The sequence below is a fragment of the Haliotis cracherodii genome, unplaced genomic scaffold, assembly GCF_022045235.1.
Source record: "Haliotis cracherodii isolate W230 unplaced genomic scaffold, xgHalCrac1.p SCAF_6, whole genome shotgun sequence".
Taxonomy (NCBI): domain Eukaryota; kingdom Metazoa; phylum Mollusca; class Gastropoda; order Lepetellida; family Haliotidae; genus Haliotis; species Haliotis cracherodii.
In genome coordinates, this window is record NW_027266319.1 from 32845245 (window position 1) to 32863595 (window position 18351).

At 38.4% G+C, this 18351-nt stretch overlaps 1 protein-coding gene across 2 annotated transcripts in view; it reads right to left on the minus strand.

Moving 5' to 3' along the window:
* Positions 1-18351, minus strand: part of LOC139445395 (serine/threonine-protein kinase A-Raf-like) — a 35305-nt gene that overhangs the window by 6147 nt on the left and 10807 nt on the right. The window contains exons 3-13 of one of the 2 annotated variants that reach the window (XM_071226535.1): positions 15270-15566; positions 13391-13494; positions 12776-12911; positions 12192-12382; positions 10160-10328; positions 9573-9618; positions 8538-8669; positions 5710-5861; positions 4905-5101; positions 4036-4212; positions 3706-3752 (exon numbers count right to left, since the gene is read on the minus strand). In XM_071226535.1, coding sequence (XP_071082636.1) covers positions 3706-3752; positions 4036-4212; positions 4905-5101; positions 5710-5861; positions 8538-8669; positions 9573-9618; positions 10160-10328; positions 12192-12382; positions 12776-12911; positions 13391-13494; positions 15270-15566 — 1648 coding nt within the window. The remainder of the gene's footprint in view (positions 1-3705; positions 3753-4035; positions 4213-4904; positions 5102-5709; positions 5862-8537; positions 8670-9572; positions 9619-10159; positions 10329-12191; positions 12383-12775; positions 12912-13390; positions 13495-15269; positions 15567-18351) is intronic. The other variant, XM_071226536.1, reaches the window with a different exon arrangement.

The following is an 18351-nucleotide window of genomic DNA, read 5'->3' on the forward strand; positions in this document are numbered from 1 at the left end:
ATCTGCAGGCTGTGATTGGAGGATATTCTGTAAGATTTTTATGTCTTTCAAATGTACATCCATCCAGTTATTAAAACTGACCATGTTTTTCTATATTTAGTACTGTCTTTTTCAACATGATGACTTATGCTGAATGTGACCACAGCTATTTTCAAGTAGGTGACATTTGGTGCGAAACTGGGGGTGGTGTGTTTAGCTTCCGGTACTCGGAAAAGGAGCTGGCTAAGCTAGTCATTTTTATTTTTTTTATTGCTGCTCTAAGGCCAAACTGTGCACACACGTACAGGTAATAGCTGTTGAATGCTTAGTTATTTAAAAAAAAATCATAACGTTACTATAGAAGTCTATGGGAAAACATTTGGTTGTGTGTAACCTGTAGGGTGAGTGCACATTTCAGTAATTCATACTTTACATGCTTTTCTGTTTATATTTCACCATGGATACACCATGGAGGCAAATTTAAAAATAATGACAGTGAAGTTGGGGACATTTTGGGTTGAATGGAGCATTTGGATGGGCTGGAAATGAATGTTGCTTCGCATTGTGGTCGATCTCAGCATGAACCCCCCAGGGTACCTCTGTCCAACAAACCCTCCTCCTGCCTTCTGAATTTGTTGAAACTGATGAATTTGACAACAAATTAGGATAAAGTCACCACTGCCACAACAATTTCTGCCTTGTGTCAATCGCTTGCCAGTCAAGTTACGCGATGCCGTTATCTTGAATATGAAGCATGTACACTGCTGACAGCAGAATATGTCAAACATCCCCTTATTTATAGTAAACAATGTAGCATACCAATATGTCTTTCTGTTAGGTGCTCTTGTGTGAATGAATGATGCTATTTTTCTATTAAGTTTCTTAAAACAGACTTATTTTTCACTCATATAACTTTCAAATAATCATTTTGTCCCCTCAAGAACTGACTCCTGGCTGTTATATCCAAACTGGTTTGCCATTTGATATTGTCTGAACACTTTTTTCAGCTTTTCACATGCCTGATGTTGACTGGGGAGGTATATGTGCACTCATGCAGAAGAAGTAGGAGTTTCGACATCGAATTTGGCATTTGGAGAAGCTGATCCGAAGTCCGGTGTTGGCAGTGTGTGATCGACAACCCTTGTTTTGCCTCGCTGCGCTTTATTACCTTGTAGAAGTTGTGGAACTTGGACATGTAGGTACAGTAAGTACATTTAAGAACCCCAGTCCACTTGAGGCCCCTCTGTTGCTCACTATCAAGTGCCATAATAAGATGACCCTCATGCACTAGACATTTCTGACAGTGCTCCCTTAATGCCTCACTGTGCAGTTTTTTAGTTTGCAAACATGAAGTAAGGGCTATACACCAGTCCCAGAACCTGCTTAGATGAAAATAATACCCACTGGCTCTTTTGGAATGTAACATTATGGTTCTGAAATCATCTGTAAAGAATGTGATAGTGTTCGACAAAACTAAATTATCTCCCCTGTTTAGTAAAATGCATTGTATCTTTCATTCCCCTATAAACCCATAAATTATTGGAGAGAAACACTATTTTAAGCTGGTATTGCATGACACTGTTAATTGTGAATAAAAAGAATTACATTTATGTCAGAATAAGCTGTACATTTTCAAAATTATATGGAATTTTAACTTTGTTTCATTGAAACTGGCAAATAACTGAAATAAGCAAGTTTAGCCACCTTGAAACATTAAACAGTAAGAATGTTTGATGTCCTGTGAGTATTTTAAAGTCTTAACTAAATAAATCAATAGAGTTAAGTGTAATTTCCTTCCATGTTGTGGTTTCAAAAAGCTTTTTACTACTTGAGGGTCCATTTCAATTTCTCGGCTTTAATAGGCGGTATGGTTCACTGGTCAGTGTGTGAGATTGCTGTTAACAATGCACCCCTTTATTTCCTATTTTCTGGTAAAGTTCATTATCCAGCCTTACATATATGATGACTTTAAAGCTGCTTAATGTGTCCCTTGCTTATTGTTGGCCTGAATTCCATGCTCTCTGTCCAATTTTGAGATTTTTTTTCTGATTCCTTTCCATGTGTACTTATGTCATCAGCCTATATCATAGAGGATTATACTTTTGATTTTTGGAGTATATGAAAGCACAAACATTTGTGATAGCCCCTCCATAGATGATTTACCAAATGCTGACAGCCATTTGAGTGTTTAATTATATAAACAATGGATGGTGTAAGTTCGAGCAATCTCAAACAATATCAATCGCATCATGTCATGAGTGTCAAAACCATATTCCATGAATGTAGCAGACTCTGCTATGTTCTGATGATGTCAGCAAAGGAAGGCAAACAACAGACCACTACTCAATTTTAAATATGTATTGTAACTGGTTTTGAGGTTTAAAGATTTGTTCAATTTTTTTAGTCGAAAAAATATTTTAGGGTGATATGATCTATGCAGCCTCAATCATTTATAGAATTGACCCCTGACCACCATCTTTTATGAAATATAAATGAACTTCCATGGTCAGTGCATGAAGGTAAAATCTTCTTTATTAATACAGAAATGCCTTTTGTAAAACATTGATGAAGTGTACATCATTAAACTCTCACAACTCTTTCTGTGCATCAAAACTATGTATTCTGGTGCCATATAGACATGCTGGATAGGAACAAGTAGTGAAGCTTAATCCAATTTCCATTTTTTTTCTGAGAAGCTACATATATATACAACATATAAATCACAGATTTGACAAGTGCAAATATATTCTGATTTGTCTACAGGTTCTACTACACCAAATCAGTACCAGTTTGGAGAGTGCGGTTTTCGTAGGGAGCCTTCAGTGCAGATCGAGAGATATCTGCAGGCTGTGATTGGAGGATATTCTGTAAGATTTTTATGTCTTTCAAATGTACATCCATCCAGTTATTAAAACTGACCATGTTTTTCTATATTTAGTACTGTCTTTTTCAACATGATGACTTATGCTGAATGTGACCACAGCTATTTTCAAGTAGGTGACATTTGGTGCGAAACTGGGGGTGGTGTGTTTAGCTTCCGGTACTCGGAAAAGGAGCTGGCTAAGCTAGTCATTTTTATTTTTTTTATTGCTGCTCTAAGGCCAAACTGTGCACACACGTACAGGTAATAGCTGTTGAATGCTTAGTTATTTAAAAAAAATCATAACGTTACTATAGAAGTCTATGGGAAAACATTTGGTTGTGTGTAACCTGTAACGACAGGATTAACTTGCATAATTCAATATGGATTTGTTGACACTCTATTTCTAATGACAGATCAAGACAAGAAGACGTAGTTTTAGGTTGGTGGTAGGTTATGTACCGCACATGATATGTTGATACAGATTCCAAGGACCAAATTAATACCTCGGCTTACCTTCAGTCATATATTGTTGTGATTTGTGAATGAAACTGTACAGGCTTTTCACAGATGTGAGATAATCCCATTCCTAGATTAACCCATCCTTCACACTGCTACTCGCATCCCTTGTAGCTTTGGGACGAGTCTGATTTTACACCATTTACACCGGGGACAACAGAAACAGGCATCACATTGTTCTAACGTGGGGAATCAGGCCCAGACTTGTGGCATGAAGAGTGAATGCTTCAACACTTAGGCTTCTAACAGCCCCTCTAAGATTTGGGCAAATGTAAGATTAATATTTCGAATGAAAACTGCTCCTAGCTAGACAACTGTTAGGCATCATATCTGACTAGAAAGGATACTGTTTGTTTTCAGATCTCTGTGGATGATGTGTTTGGCATGAAGATAACTGAAAAGTAGATAAAAAACATCATAAGACACACATAACTGTCAATCATCAAAATATATTACAGCATTATCTGACATAACTTGACTGCTTTAAGGTCAAATCTGGAATCAAGGGACACAACTCTTCAGAGAATTGCGTGAAAGATATTATGTATATGGTTCGGAATATAAATGAAGAGTTATGTGTGAAATAGACCATTAATTGTCAAAGATAGCCCATAATTCTACCTCATTAACTTATGCTTGACATATAATTGTGTTACTCCACATTATCATCAACTTACTCCATGCCCTGTGCTGTTTGTTTTGCAATCATGATGAGCTGGTCCATCCTGAACTTTGTCTCCTTCACGTGTAAATGCTTGTACAGACTGTGGCCATCACACCACTGAGTCACGATGGCCAGGTGGGGCTTTGACAGACACCCCATGAACAGCAACACATTATAATGACGGGTTTTCCTGCAATACGACATTCAAACATGTACCATTAAGATTTCACAACTGTTACAGAAAATTATAATCATACATCTAAATCAAAATAGTGCATGCTCACTATAGTGCAGTTTGTGGTCAAAACTTTTGAGGCATATTGCGTGTAATTATTATCAACAACAAACAATGGACAAACAATGGACAAACCATGGCCCCAAAGCATGTTTCTCAGGCACATTTTTCTTAAATTGAGGAGGGTAGTTTTTTAATGGTTTTATTGAAAGAAAAAAGATGGGATGAGAGAGGAACGGTTTTTTCCCCTGGTGGAATACCAACAAACACAACTGGGTACACATTGAACTTTGCTCTTTAAATAAATGTGGAAAACGTTCATTTCATGGATAGCGTCTGCTTCATGTGAACCGGATCTTCAGCTTTTTTATTGACAATAAAAATAACTGTAGCATAATATTTCAAGAAGAAAAGCATATGACTGAGAAACATTTCAAAGTGATGTAGATGATCCCCTTGTGAAACCAAACAGCATGGGTATGGTGTTTACAAACTAAGGATTGCTTTCAGGACAAATATGAGGATCCTGATATAACTAAGGGACGTAGCTCTGCACAGCCAACTTACAGACGTACAGATAGACCCTCATGTTGCAGCAGCAGCAGCAGCAGCTGCCAGGCAAACTAAGAGAGACACATACAGCCTACCTCAGCACTCCTACTTCATTCTTGAAAGCCAGCAACTGGGCTGGTGTGGGATCCGTGACGTTCAGCTTCTTCACAGCTACAGGACCATGCCAATGACCTTTGTACACAGTTCCAAATGACCCCGATCCAATTCGTTGATCATAAACAATTTCATCATTAGGAATCTCCCAATCCTCATTGGAATCTCTTCTTGGTCTCTGCAAGGAACACAAGGAGGGTTCAAAATGCATTCAGCTACATAATACTAATATTAGTAGGGCCATGTTGAAAATGTGCCCAGGCTGTCCCTGAAATAACTAAAGAATTGAACACTGATTTTGAATAACAGTGAAAACTACACCATAAAGTTTTTTGTTTGTTAGATGACTGAGCCACCCATGTCCCTGGAATAAAACATAAAACAATGAAAAGAAATAAAGAATCAAAATCTGAAAAAACAATTTCAGCGTTCAAAAATGGCCCCAATTTTAAACGTTTAAGATTTAGGGTCCCTAGATTAAAAAACAACAGAAGCAAATCTAAAGGACCCCTTTTTGTTTGTTTGTTTGTTTGTATATATTCCAGCCATATGACAGCAGTCTGTAAATAATTGAGTCTGGACCAGACAATCCAGTGATTCACATCATGAGCATCGATCCATGCAAATGAGATGCGATGAGATGTATCAACCAAGTCAGCGAGCCTGACTACCCGATCCCATTAGTCGCCTTTTACGGCAAGCATGGGTTGCTGAAGACCTATTCTACCCCAGATCTTCACGGGTCTAAAGGACCCGTTAATTTTGAACACTGCATTTCAATCATACCCGACTCTTTCCTGGGTCTGTCTCCACTGACTTAGCTCTTGGGCGCACATGTTTGGATGTGCTGGTTGGGGAGGACTGAGCGCTCTTCGTGGGACTATTGCTAGGACTCTGGGAGTGACCTCCTGGCAGAGTCAAAGTGTTTAAATGCTGACCTGCAAAGAACATCACCACAAATTACAGACACCCTAATCACAAAAGACAGAGTCAAATCAATCAGCTGAAACTAACCACAAGAATAGGATTGTGTGTTCCACTTTAGATGACTATTCAAGCAAAGGTCACAGGAACCATTAAAAATGGAGCAATGAAACAACCGAAGATGGCAGGACATTAGAATAATGCAATAAAAGAAATCACACAGTAATTTTATCCACCAAAAATTGAAAATACCAACGGTAAGAAAACAGTGGCAACTGAACATGATAGTGTCTTAAAAGCTGTGAGTAACTGCATCTCTGTGTTGCTCCCTATAAACAATTTTGTACACAGAGCTATGGGCTGTCCCATTGGGTTTACCTAATAGATTACCAAATCTGTATCACCCTCTATATACTTCAGCAAAGGGCATGTGTGGTTATCTATTCTAACAACAAATGCAACATTATTCACTAACTAAGACACTCTCCTTCAAACACGAGTAAATATATTTTAGATTGTGCAACAATATATTTTTGTTAGGGCTGGGATGTGTCTTCTTCCTGGGTACCCAACCCCCTATTACCTGACCCTACCCACCATATCCTCGAAGGGGGTTAAAGTAGCGTAAAATTATTGTCCCCCTGAGAGGGTATGTAAGACCACGTCTTTCAAAGTGTATTTATTTCTTCCACGTTTTTAATCGTAGCATATGTGTTATTTTAATGTTTGGCTAAATTTGTCAGCCATCGCCAACAACTGAAGGAATGATGTAAATCCGACTGGGGTCCATGCAGGTAGCAAAAGTACTGTAAGTCCCCATGGTCCCCAGTGCGGTGATCAACCTTCAGTTGGTGGCGATCTATGCCCCGTTTTTATAATGTGTTGTTGAATGATTAGTTAGTTATCTATTTTTACAAGTTCTCAAATTAGTTTTACGAAAATCTGATATTCTAATTATTATACTACTCTTCGTCGGCAGAGTGTAATACAGTTTAATACATATTGTTAATGTCAAATTTTGTTTTGTCACAATATCGCGGAAATATTGCTGATGTGATGTGAAACTTTAACTCACTCACTCAAGAGTTGGGAACAAAATGTCTGACTGGGACTTGCTTTACCGCAGCCCCGGCAAAAACTATTTAGATACACGTAACAAACGATAAGATCATGCATACAATGAAGATGATTGAAACTTTATCTTTACTCAAACATATACAAGTCAAAAGGAATATGTGCATCATCAGAGAGAAATGCAAACATTAGCGACTTGTTGTGTAACCACTGAGCTATAGTAACTAGATAGAAAGTTTCATGACCGAAAATATAGTACTCACATTTGAAGGCAAGTCTTTTACGAAGCGAATTGTTTTCCAGGGTTTTTTTTGGATTAGGATTCATAAATATTATGGCATGGTTGTTAGCGTGGTATGTTACAATTAGGGGATCTATAGGAAAACACTACAGAACAGCCTGTGGCTCTGTTCAGTGACAAGTCAATATCCAAATCGTTTACAAGGAGAGCAGTAGAGAGATAGGGTTACTGCAGTTGGTGTCTTACAAATACAAACGTCTTTACTAATCAACAAATTGTGGCAAGTTTGACAACGGTGTAGATGAATTGGGTGAAACACAACACTGGTCAGAGAGTGGTGGACAGCAGGTGCCGGACAACAAGCAATGAGACGAGGTATGCAGAGGGGAGGGGGAATCACAACAGCCGACCTAAGACACTAGTCATCAGACCACACAAGCAGCTCCTCAACCTGGCACATACTCCATTGCTTAGACTCAACGCACAAAAGTTTATACACAATCATTTTATAAGCATTGAATCCTGTTATGTTTTCTCAATATTTTGCTGCTTTCCATAACCGGATTGAACACATTTTTTCACCCATTTGGAAAGGTTTTACAACTAAGCCTTATAGTGCGTGTGAGTGAGTATGGCTCTACGCCGCTTTTAGCAATATTCCAGCAATATCACGGCGGGGGACACCAGAAATGGGCTTCACACATTGTACCCATGTCAGGAATCAAACCCGGGTCCTCAGTGTGACGAGCGAACGCTTTATCTGCAAGGCTACCTGACCGCCCCCTAAGCCTAATAGAACTTATGAGATCTGTTTGTGAAAATTGGATGCGTTATCTCAAACTCTTATGAAGAGTTTATGCACTTCTTAGAGCAGAACCAAATGCTAACTGCCCTTGATTAAAGTGCACAAGCGACTTCATGTTTTCACACTAAATACAATGTTTAACATCATTCATTTAATACAAAAGGAAGGTTCTTATCACACATCGCCTAGTTGAGGAACTGCTTAGAAAATAAAACCTGCATCTAAAAGTATATCAACACCTAAGATAAACACAAGATCATGTATGTATTCAGAAAATAAAGAAATATCATGCCACTTAACATATACATAGATGTAAATGTTTAATCTCAACATTCAAAGCAACAACATTTTTCATCATATTTCACAACTTCATTAATTGAAAGTTCTATATATCTACAGTATGTTATAGATCACAGATTCACACACTGGGAGGGACTATGTCTATATAACATCTAAACTGTGTTTTCTGGAACTGTCACTGTCACTGTCAAACCAAGTCAGTATATTAGTTGAAACGGCAGTGCATAAAAACACATCCCCAAAAGGGAGATAACTCATGCCTACTCTCACCAACTACCCCTCTCTGCCCGGGGCCAAAGAAGTAATGTTTATGTGATGGAGCACTGCTATCGCTAGCATGGCGTTTATCTTTATACTGGGTATATCGGATTGGTACAGCATGGCCTGTGCTGCTTTGAGTATCTGGAAATTCAATTTGGTTTACTACAAATATGGGATCTTTGGATTTTGGTTGACTACAAAATATCCAACATCATTAAGCATACAACTGTAGAAGGTACTGTTACTTAACTGTAAATGGCTCAAATCACAGATATAATACTCAAAAGAAGTTAAGGACCACCTGATTCTTTCATATCAATATAGTTAATCCATCCTTAACTTCTTTTGAGTAGTATATAATCAAGTCAATCCATTTAACAAAGTGTGTGAATGAGAGATTTGATTTAAATGCCACTTTGAACAGTATTCCAGTTATATCATGGCACAGCAGTCCTTATATGGGAAGAAAGTGAAAGGACACAGGTAACTTGTAGAGGTTTACTTCTTTGGTGAAGCCAACAGACCAAGGATCGTAATCAGGGTGAATCTGAGACTCAAACCCACAATCACTTAATCCTGGCACAAATGCACAGCACAGTCCCTTCGGTGACCACTTACATACCATGTCTGCTCATGCTCTCTGAAAAATGTTTCTCTCAACCTGTATCAAGTTTATGATGGAATACTGCAAGGGTGGGTCCCCAATCTTTATGAGTGAGTGAGTTGTGTTTAATGCCGCTTTGAACAGTATTCCAGTTATATCACGGCGTGTCAGCTTGATGTGGGAGGACAGCTCGAAGTGATGCAGGTCTTAGACGTTTACCACTTTGGAGAAACCCACAAGCATGGGTATGGTGCTGACAAACCAAGAAAAATAATCCCTTTCTGACATGGTCACAGGTTACTGGCGTGCCCAGGGGACACAAGTCTGCCGTGCCTTAGACAACTGGGCCACCTATGCCCCCACCAACACGACTTCAACAAAAGGCTTAGCCATGATGTATGGCAGCAAATGTTAAACTGGGAGAACACTGTTAACATTACCTTGATGTGATCTGGATCCTAGTGCTCCCAGTCTTCTACTGAAATCCTGTAAATAATGATCAGGGATTAGTACCCCCAAACCATGATTAAGCTTGTCAACTGGGATGTTTTTGTGATAACTGCGGTCAACTCTGTCATCTATCGGGATCCTTTTACGACATGTTAAGTCAATCTACCACCACTATGAAGAACCATAGGCTTAAAGTGTAATTGTCAAGGATACAATGTCACATGTACAACAAGATGAGTATTGCTTATGGCAAGGTGAATAGGCATAGGGCCAAAATGTTCTTTAAAATTTGACATCACTGAGCCAAACCCTGGTACATGACGTCATAGAATGATATAAACAATTCTCGACCATGAGGCTATTTGGTAGTCATCGACAGTGATACAATCCTAATGTGGCAAACATACCTTTATTGTTATCTTTATAATAAAAATAAACTGTTACAATCAGGAAAAGATTTGTTAGGTTGCAGATTTAAAATCAGTAACCATGAAGAGTTTGTTTCCAAAGTACTGTAGCCGATTCATAAAAAGATTAACTGGTCGACAAACGTCTTTTCTCTTTCACAACCACTCACCTGCTCTCCATGATCGACTAGATTAACACAGACATTGGGAGCTGATGTTGACCGCTCCCTCTGCCCCAACTGTGGAGCTGGAGCCCGACTACGATGACCTGTTCTGGGAGATGGCAAACCCTGGTTCCTCCGTGTGCTTCTACTACGCTGTTCTTCTTCTACTAGTATCCTGCAAGAAACATCACACATGCAAACTCAAATGCAGCCATAGAAAGGAGGGAAATTCCTTGTGGGTTCAGCACTATTCCAGCCATATCATGGCAGGGATACCAACACATTGTTCACACACTGTACCTGATTCCACACAAGAAAACATGATGCATCAGAGTTTGCAATTTCAGTAGTATTTTACAGTGTGCAAAACGAATGGTGGACCTATGGCTATCAAAGTTCTGATAGGTCTACGATATGAGAACTTACCTAGACCGATTGGCTATGATGATTAAATTGAAGGATCACTTAGAACATTGTAGTGATAAGTTTGTTCAGACATTTTAACATTGTTCAGACTTCCTTCATCTTGTCAATTTGACATCTATAGAGGTTATCACGCGAGTGTGTTTGGGGATGCTAAATATCCTGCATTAGGAATAAACATTGTATTTAGCGAGCCTTGGCGAGCAAAATACATAGTGTTTATTCCTAATACAGGATATTTACCATCCCCAAACACACAAGCGTGATAACCTCTTTATCATATAATGTCATTCTTTAATTCTGTGCTTTAAAATCGCTTTCCCTCTCTCACAAACGTTACCGAAATATTGCGAGTTTTCCTGGAATGGGCGCATTAATATTTATTACGTCACAGGGTAAGTGATGTGTCAGTCGGACAGTGACAGTAGCCAATATAGTTCCAACTGAAATCTGTTTCTTATACAGTGGCGAAGCAACATATACGTAAAACAGCCTTTAGCGGCAATTCATCGGTCTGTCCAAGTAGAGTAACTGCCCTTTGTCAAAGGGAAGCTACTCTAACCCTAGTCTATGAGACGTCACGGCCACGGTCAGACGTTGTTGACAGTCGGTCTGTCCTGGTATAACCTTAAGAAGTGTAGTCAGATGTACACACAGCGACTAAACGAAACAAGGTAACAATTCAAACATATATTTCGGCAATATCCAACTACTTTAATTTGTGGAGAAGGTTTTAAGCCGCAGAGGTCTACAAGCACAGATATGGCTACTCATCCCGCTTGGCTAGGCCTCGTGCCCTCGCAAAATTGTTTCGAAATTTATATCTCCAAAGTTGCCAAAACTTATAAAATGCCTTAGCTACGTCACAGTTAGACACTGATTTTCAGTATATTGGACTGTTCTTTTGATAATGATAGCAATTATCCCTGTAGTTTATCCAGATTCCCGATGGTTAATTCTGACTCGATCGCCGAATGACGAGGGCGTAACCATGTTTGTTTATAAACAGCGAAAGTAGTCCTACTTGACCTTTGATCTTTGCATCTCTATCCGCATATGACCCCAACGGATATCGTTTTTATCCGTTGGCTTTATCCTGCCGAGAAACCTACCCATTATATGATAAATTCATTTATCCAGCTTAAAGTTCAACAAGGAACATCCTTAATTCATGCTCCCGATTGCACCATTTGCAGTCTAGATTGTAAACATTTCAAGAGGTGCATGCTTCTTCCATAGCATTTCGCTTGTTGAGTGCTCTGCCTTCAAAGGCTCTGGAGCTACCAGAGCATATTTCTTGACAGCCCAATGGGCTAATGGGCTTGGTGTCATACAATGATTTATTTTACACTGCCTTGGGACAAGTGGTTTCCATAACATTGCTACACCTTAGGAGACAACTAGTCCCTTCACATTTTCAGTAGTCTCAGGCCTGGTAAACACGAAGCAATCCTAGTGCTACGACTTCAGTAAGCCATTGTTAAAGTATGGGAGTAACGATTGTCTTAGTGCTAAGATGGTTTTATGGAACAGGGTGTTGGTGGCAGTGTCTACTCCTGTAGCTGTAATAAAACATTTCATTACTTGTCTTAACATTCTAATAAGTTTCACATACTGTCTCATTTGTTCCCGTGATCCTTCCCGCTGAGCACGGAAGTAGTACTCAAGGTCACCCTGACATGTACGCGGCACCTTCTCCTCACATCGCTGATGAAACTTGAGGCCACATGTCTGACAACGTATGCCTTGAAACAACAGGTTGCGGCACATATCACAGAAAGTCAGCGAGAAAAACGTCTTGCGACCCTGCAAACAGAAACACACATGTAAAGAAAGGTTTGTTGTTTAATTCTGCACAAAGCAATATTCCAGCTAGATGAAGGTGGTCTGTAAACTATCAAGTCTAGATTAGACAATCCAGTGATTGATATCATGAGCATCAATCCACGCAATTGGGATCGATGACATGCATCAACCAAGTCAGCGAGCCTGACCACAACATCCCGTTAGTCGCCTCTTACGACAAGCATAGTCGCCTTTTACGGCAAGCATGGGTTTCTGAAGACCTATTCTACCCCGGACCTTCCCTTATTCAATTGGTCACCCCTTACTGACATACATGCGGGTGACCTTTTCCAACCCGAATTCCCCAAAGGGGAAGGTACATCAGTTCTGTTCTGTCCTGGAACCTTCACTTACAAAGTTGTGTGAAAGGATGACAGCACGTGTTGTGTTTCGCTGGGCAACGGTCAAATCCTCTTCACTTTCCATAAGCTCGATCGTCACTTCCTGTCCGGCCAACTCAGCCATGTCTGTGTTCCATGTCAGTGGAATCCTGACCAATGAATGACATTCAAATGATACCACATGCTATTATTTGGCTGAAAATTGCAAATTACACAGGCTTTTATTAGCTGCAATTACCATAACACCGATATGTTTCCCGTTAAATAACATTTTTTCTACATTTCACTAATCGGCCTGCAGATCATCCAATAAGAAAAGTCTGCCAATGTGTGCTGTAGGATTTACAACTCACCTCCACATCACCAATAAATACATATCAAAAATATTTTAAAAATCTATACCAATCTCTTCCTTTATTTCATCGAAAGTTAATTTCGAATATGGTGGTTTTTTCGAGGGGCCGTCACATTATTTTCCAAAACCTGTACCTGTTTTTCTTAACCTGAAATTTTTATGCATATAATGACTATACTTTCCAATTAATTCCTTAAACATGGGAAACATTTTAGCAACAGAAACAGATATCATAGATATACATGCATAACAAATTGAGTAGACCAAAGTTACCTTGTTTTATGACGAAAGACTTGGCATTTGTTGGGATCGAGTCCTCTTCTTCGCATTGATTTGATCAACCCATCACGTAATGTTACACTAGGCGTTGCATTCACCTAAAAACAAAAACATCTCTCATAGAGCAGGAGGTAATTCAAACTTCACTGCATCAACTGTCAAAATATACTACTCAAAAGAAGTTTAAGAACACCTAAATAGTATAAGCATGAATGAAAATGTCTTATGTTATACTGCCAAATCATTTCTGCATATTTTTGTGATGACTGAAATAGTTCTTCTTACAAAAGTCACAGTAGTGAGTGTATATACATATTTCTTAAGAAATGTTCTAGCATTATCACTAACATTATTGGTAATGAAACACATCTATGAGACCAGCAAACACTATAACCACTAGACTACTCAAGGTGTAGACACCATTGCTTATATCCAACTAGTCTGCACCTAACAGAATTGTGGTCGTGTCTACTGTCTATCCCTGTACCAATCCCAGACGAGGTCTGTGATTCCGCAATTTGCAGAAAAAAGCTTACCATAGAAATTGCAGACAAATCGTGTCATTTGCCTCTCTTTTTTAATCAAGCTATGTAATAATTTTCATTATTTTCAAGCTTTTCTATGGAATTCTGCACTTGAGTGATGCCCAAACATTGAACATGTGATTCAAACATACAAAATATGAATCATGCAATCAACAAAATTTGAAACAGATATTTCTCACTTTTAAATGTTCTTATGGTATTGCAACTACACAAACTATGTTTACATCTAACCATTAATAAAATATCAGACATGATGAATATCTATGCATAATGTCTAAATGCAAGAGATTTAATATATTAAAGAAAAAAATGAGTTTGTATTAATGTTCGAGGGGCAATGGTTACGGTCTTACGGCAGAATTAAATGCAGACTTGTGGTCATTTTACCACAGACTTTGTCTGTGACTGCTGTAAGACAGGAAGAGAAGCCGTGAGTTAGAGAGTCACTTGCAGTTTTATGCCACATAATGATATTATTTCATCTCTATTCCAAAAGGCTGTAACTAATTGTGATCAGGCAAACCAGATGTTGTCAATGTGCAAAGACCATGTTTTCCACACCACCAAATCGGTTGCCTCTCAATGACAACCATGTGACACTTGAGATCTATTCTGCTGATTAAATGGAAGAAATTAAGCTCCAACTATCTACATGTAGCAGTGTTTACGATTCTTACAATAACATTTCAAGTACATCAGAACATATAGCTTTCTAATCCAAGTAGCCATTACTTAGTAGTAATAACCCAAATGGCCTTCTGTCACATGAAAAGGTATCAAGCTCCTCACAGCGATATCCCGTTCATGGAGCTCTATAGTATCGGTGCCCACCAAGCAAAGCTCCTCACTGTGATAGGTGGCCACAACCATGCTTGGAGCTGAACTCGCAACTGACTGACCTTTATGTTTACAAACAAGTGATGACTGTCGTGACGCTGAATACACTTACCCCTGCTAAATTACTTTCTTTGTCAATTTGAATTTCATTTCAACTATCACGTAATTGGTAAAGTAAGAATGTAAACGTGAAGTTTGTTGAATTTCATTTTGTCTGCAATCTCTAACCAATCTGATAAAAAAAATAAAAAGGTAAATTCATCTGGGAAATATGGTCAATCGTAAACGTTTTTATAATTCACTATGATGACATTCCCCAAAACATAAACAAAAGTATAAACGTTACTACATTTGGGTTTAGAGGGCAAATTTCAAGATTCTTTTAATGGCCGCGCCCACACTTGTGGCAGCGATGTTACCGAGAGTGTAACGCAGTTGTCATGCGCGGGGACATAGCTATAATTAGGCATCACACAAGGGAGAGAACTCACAGTTGAAACCATGTTGTCTGGTAGATATGCCTTGATGTGTTTGGTGTGTCCTACAGGGGAGCGGAGTGGGAGCTGAGGACTCCGCTGTCCTGTGTTCATGGACCATAGGTTGGTGGAGCTGTTGTTTGGGGTGAGGGGCCCAGGGGACATGACTGGTGGCTCCGGTTCCGCTGCCGCACCAGCAGGCTCTGGAGAAGGGGTAGGGGGAGGCGTTGCACGCCCAATACTCATTTGTTCTAAGAGCTTCTGTTCTCGGGTCTGTAATTCGTGGATTTTGTTTGCAAGCTCTTCATATTCCTGAAAGTAATTCAAAATGTACACATACATAATATTCAAACATTTAATCAAATAATATCATTAGCTGAGATCATGCAACCACTAACGCTGTCTCATCGAACAGCTTACCCTTGCTGTAACAGTGTTAGAAATTTTTATTGGCACTAGTCCTATAGTCCTTGCCAAACTGCCCAATGGTAAAAGTATCATAAGGACAATAAGAAATTTGCATTTTTAAGGGTTTAGCTATATGTTATCATTACAAGGACTAGTGGACTAAAACTGTTAGTTTCTAGCCCTGAGTAACCAATAGGCTACCTCACTGCCCCAGGTGGAAGATTTGGAAGATAAACCTCAAGATCCTGTAAAATCTAAGCTTCCCAGCTGCTGTAGATTCTGAGAAGTCATGATGACAACATGCCATCTCTCTTATTCTATCATAACTGGTGGGCTAAAATGAACTGAGAGATCTCCATAGTATGAAATCTGTCTTAGTATTTTTAACCAGGAAACAAAACTAAAACCAAAACTGAATACTGACGTGAACAGAATATCACACATATACAAGAACCAGTGAAGATTCATTCTAACCTGCACACATTTGTCACCTCAAAATATTTGAAACATCAAGCTAGTTTGATTTTTGACTATGCATATTGTAAAGCTGAACCATTGCATACAATAAATAATACCAATCAGCCAGCTAGTCAATCTGGGCCCACTTGCACAAAGCTATCTTAACACTAAGATGATCATAACGCCCATACTTTAACATAGGCTTACAATAGTCTAAGCGCTAAGATCGCTTTGTGCAAGTGGGCCCTGGACTTATCTATCTAAAATGTCTAACAGTAACACATACAGTACAAAATGTAAAAGAAACCAAAATTACTACATATTGTATTGTAATAAAACCAAATATACTTAGATATTGTATTGTAATATCAACAAATATACTTACATATTTTATTGAATTGAAACAAAAATTACTTACATAATGTATTGTTATGAAACCAAATATACTTACATATTGAGTTGTAATATCAACAAATATACTTACATATTTTATTGAATTGAAACCAAAATGACTTACATATTGTATTGTAATGAAACCAAAATTACTTACATATTGTACTGTAATATGAACACATATACTTACATATTTTATTGTAATTTCAACAAATATTAGGGCTGTTACGATTCACTTGCGCATTTGGTGAATGGAACCGTATCCATTCATGAATTGAATTTGTTATTCGTGGCCACTAGAATCGAATATTTATGAATATGCAATCCTGGGCATTTACATACCCTGTACCTAAAAATATTCATAAGAACATTTTATATCCATAGATGTCTTCAAAAGACAACACTGTCATAATATTTCACTGGTCATTGTCGTATTTGAGCAGATACTAGTACCTGGATAAGTGCAGTATATAAATGTATAATATATTAATGATGAACAAAACATGTCAAATAATTTATGTTGTTATTGTTTCACTGAATAAATATAACAAATAATACATCAACTGCTGACTTGTTATTGTATTCGTGAATTAATATTCTTATTCGTTACCCTATATTCGGGATACGAATCGTATTCGCCTCATAGTGTATTCGTTGCAGCCCTAACAAATCATCTTCCCGAGGCAAGTGATTTAACTGACTATAAAAGTCCAGTTTCCACCCTTGCCGAACTAGGCTGGTATTATGGAGTTAAATTTTGGCTGGGCTAACGAGTCTATGCATAGTCCAATCAAAATCGCTCACCGAAATCGAAATCCGGTTTGTTAAGTGTCATGCAGATTTCGGTCGACTGCAGGATTTGCAAAGCATGTACACCGTTAACTCGTTGTCAACAGATATTTTCTACATCTTCTCATGTTTTTAATCAAGGTGCTCACGTGATTTGATGCACTTCGCGATGTAAGACTCGTTTGATCACAATATAGATCTTCATTATCCATCAGATCGTCTTGACATGGCGCCACCGTTTTGTTTGAAGCAAATGCAAGTGAAACGAGAGATTGAATCTGATTGGTCAATAGGAGAGACATAGAAAGGACAAAACTCGTAATAGCCACTGGTGGCGCTACGATCGAGCCCAGGAATTCCAGCCTAGTTCGGCAAGGGTGGAAACTGGACTTTTAAAGTCAGTTAACTCTCTTGCCTCGGGAAGATGTAACAAATATACTTACATATTGTATTGTAATTTCAACAAATATACATACATATTGTATTGTAATTTCAACAAATATACTTGTCAAACATGTATATATACCACCAAAAGAAAGACGAACCACAGAAACATAGAGAAGTATATAAGTTCAGAAGAGATGTTTCCAATGTGTACCAATTAATGACTAAACTAACAATCAGTCAAGTGTAACCACAAAGTGTCATTATTCTTATCTAATCAACCATTCAATATTTTGAGATGGCTTGGAAACAAAGCCTTGAGTTGTTTGAGATTAAATCCAAATTGTTTCCATGTAAACATAACAAAACAAAATTCAGAAAAATTTCAAATAGCAAAAGGCAGGGACATGGAAATCATGTCTGAGTGCCGGACTTGTCTGATTTTGATTGCAAAATGTCCGACTTGAAATAGTGCAAACCCGACATTTTAAAATTCGGTCAACATCAATCACCACAGGCACACTGACCTACATCCCGAAAGGTTGAAAATGTATATTATTTATCAAGTGTTGTAAGCTATAAAACACATCGTAGATCTGTCCCTGATTTCAGGTGAACTAAAAGGTATAACTAACGTGGTCGATACAAATATGAAATTTTATAT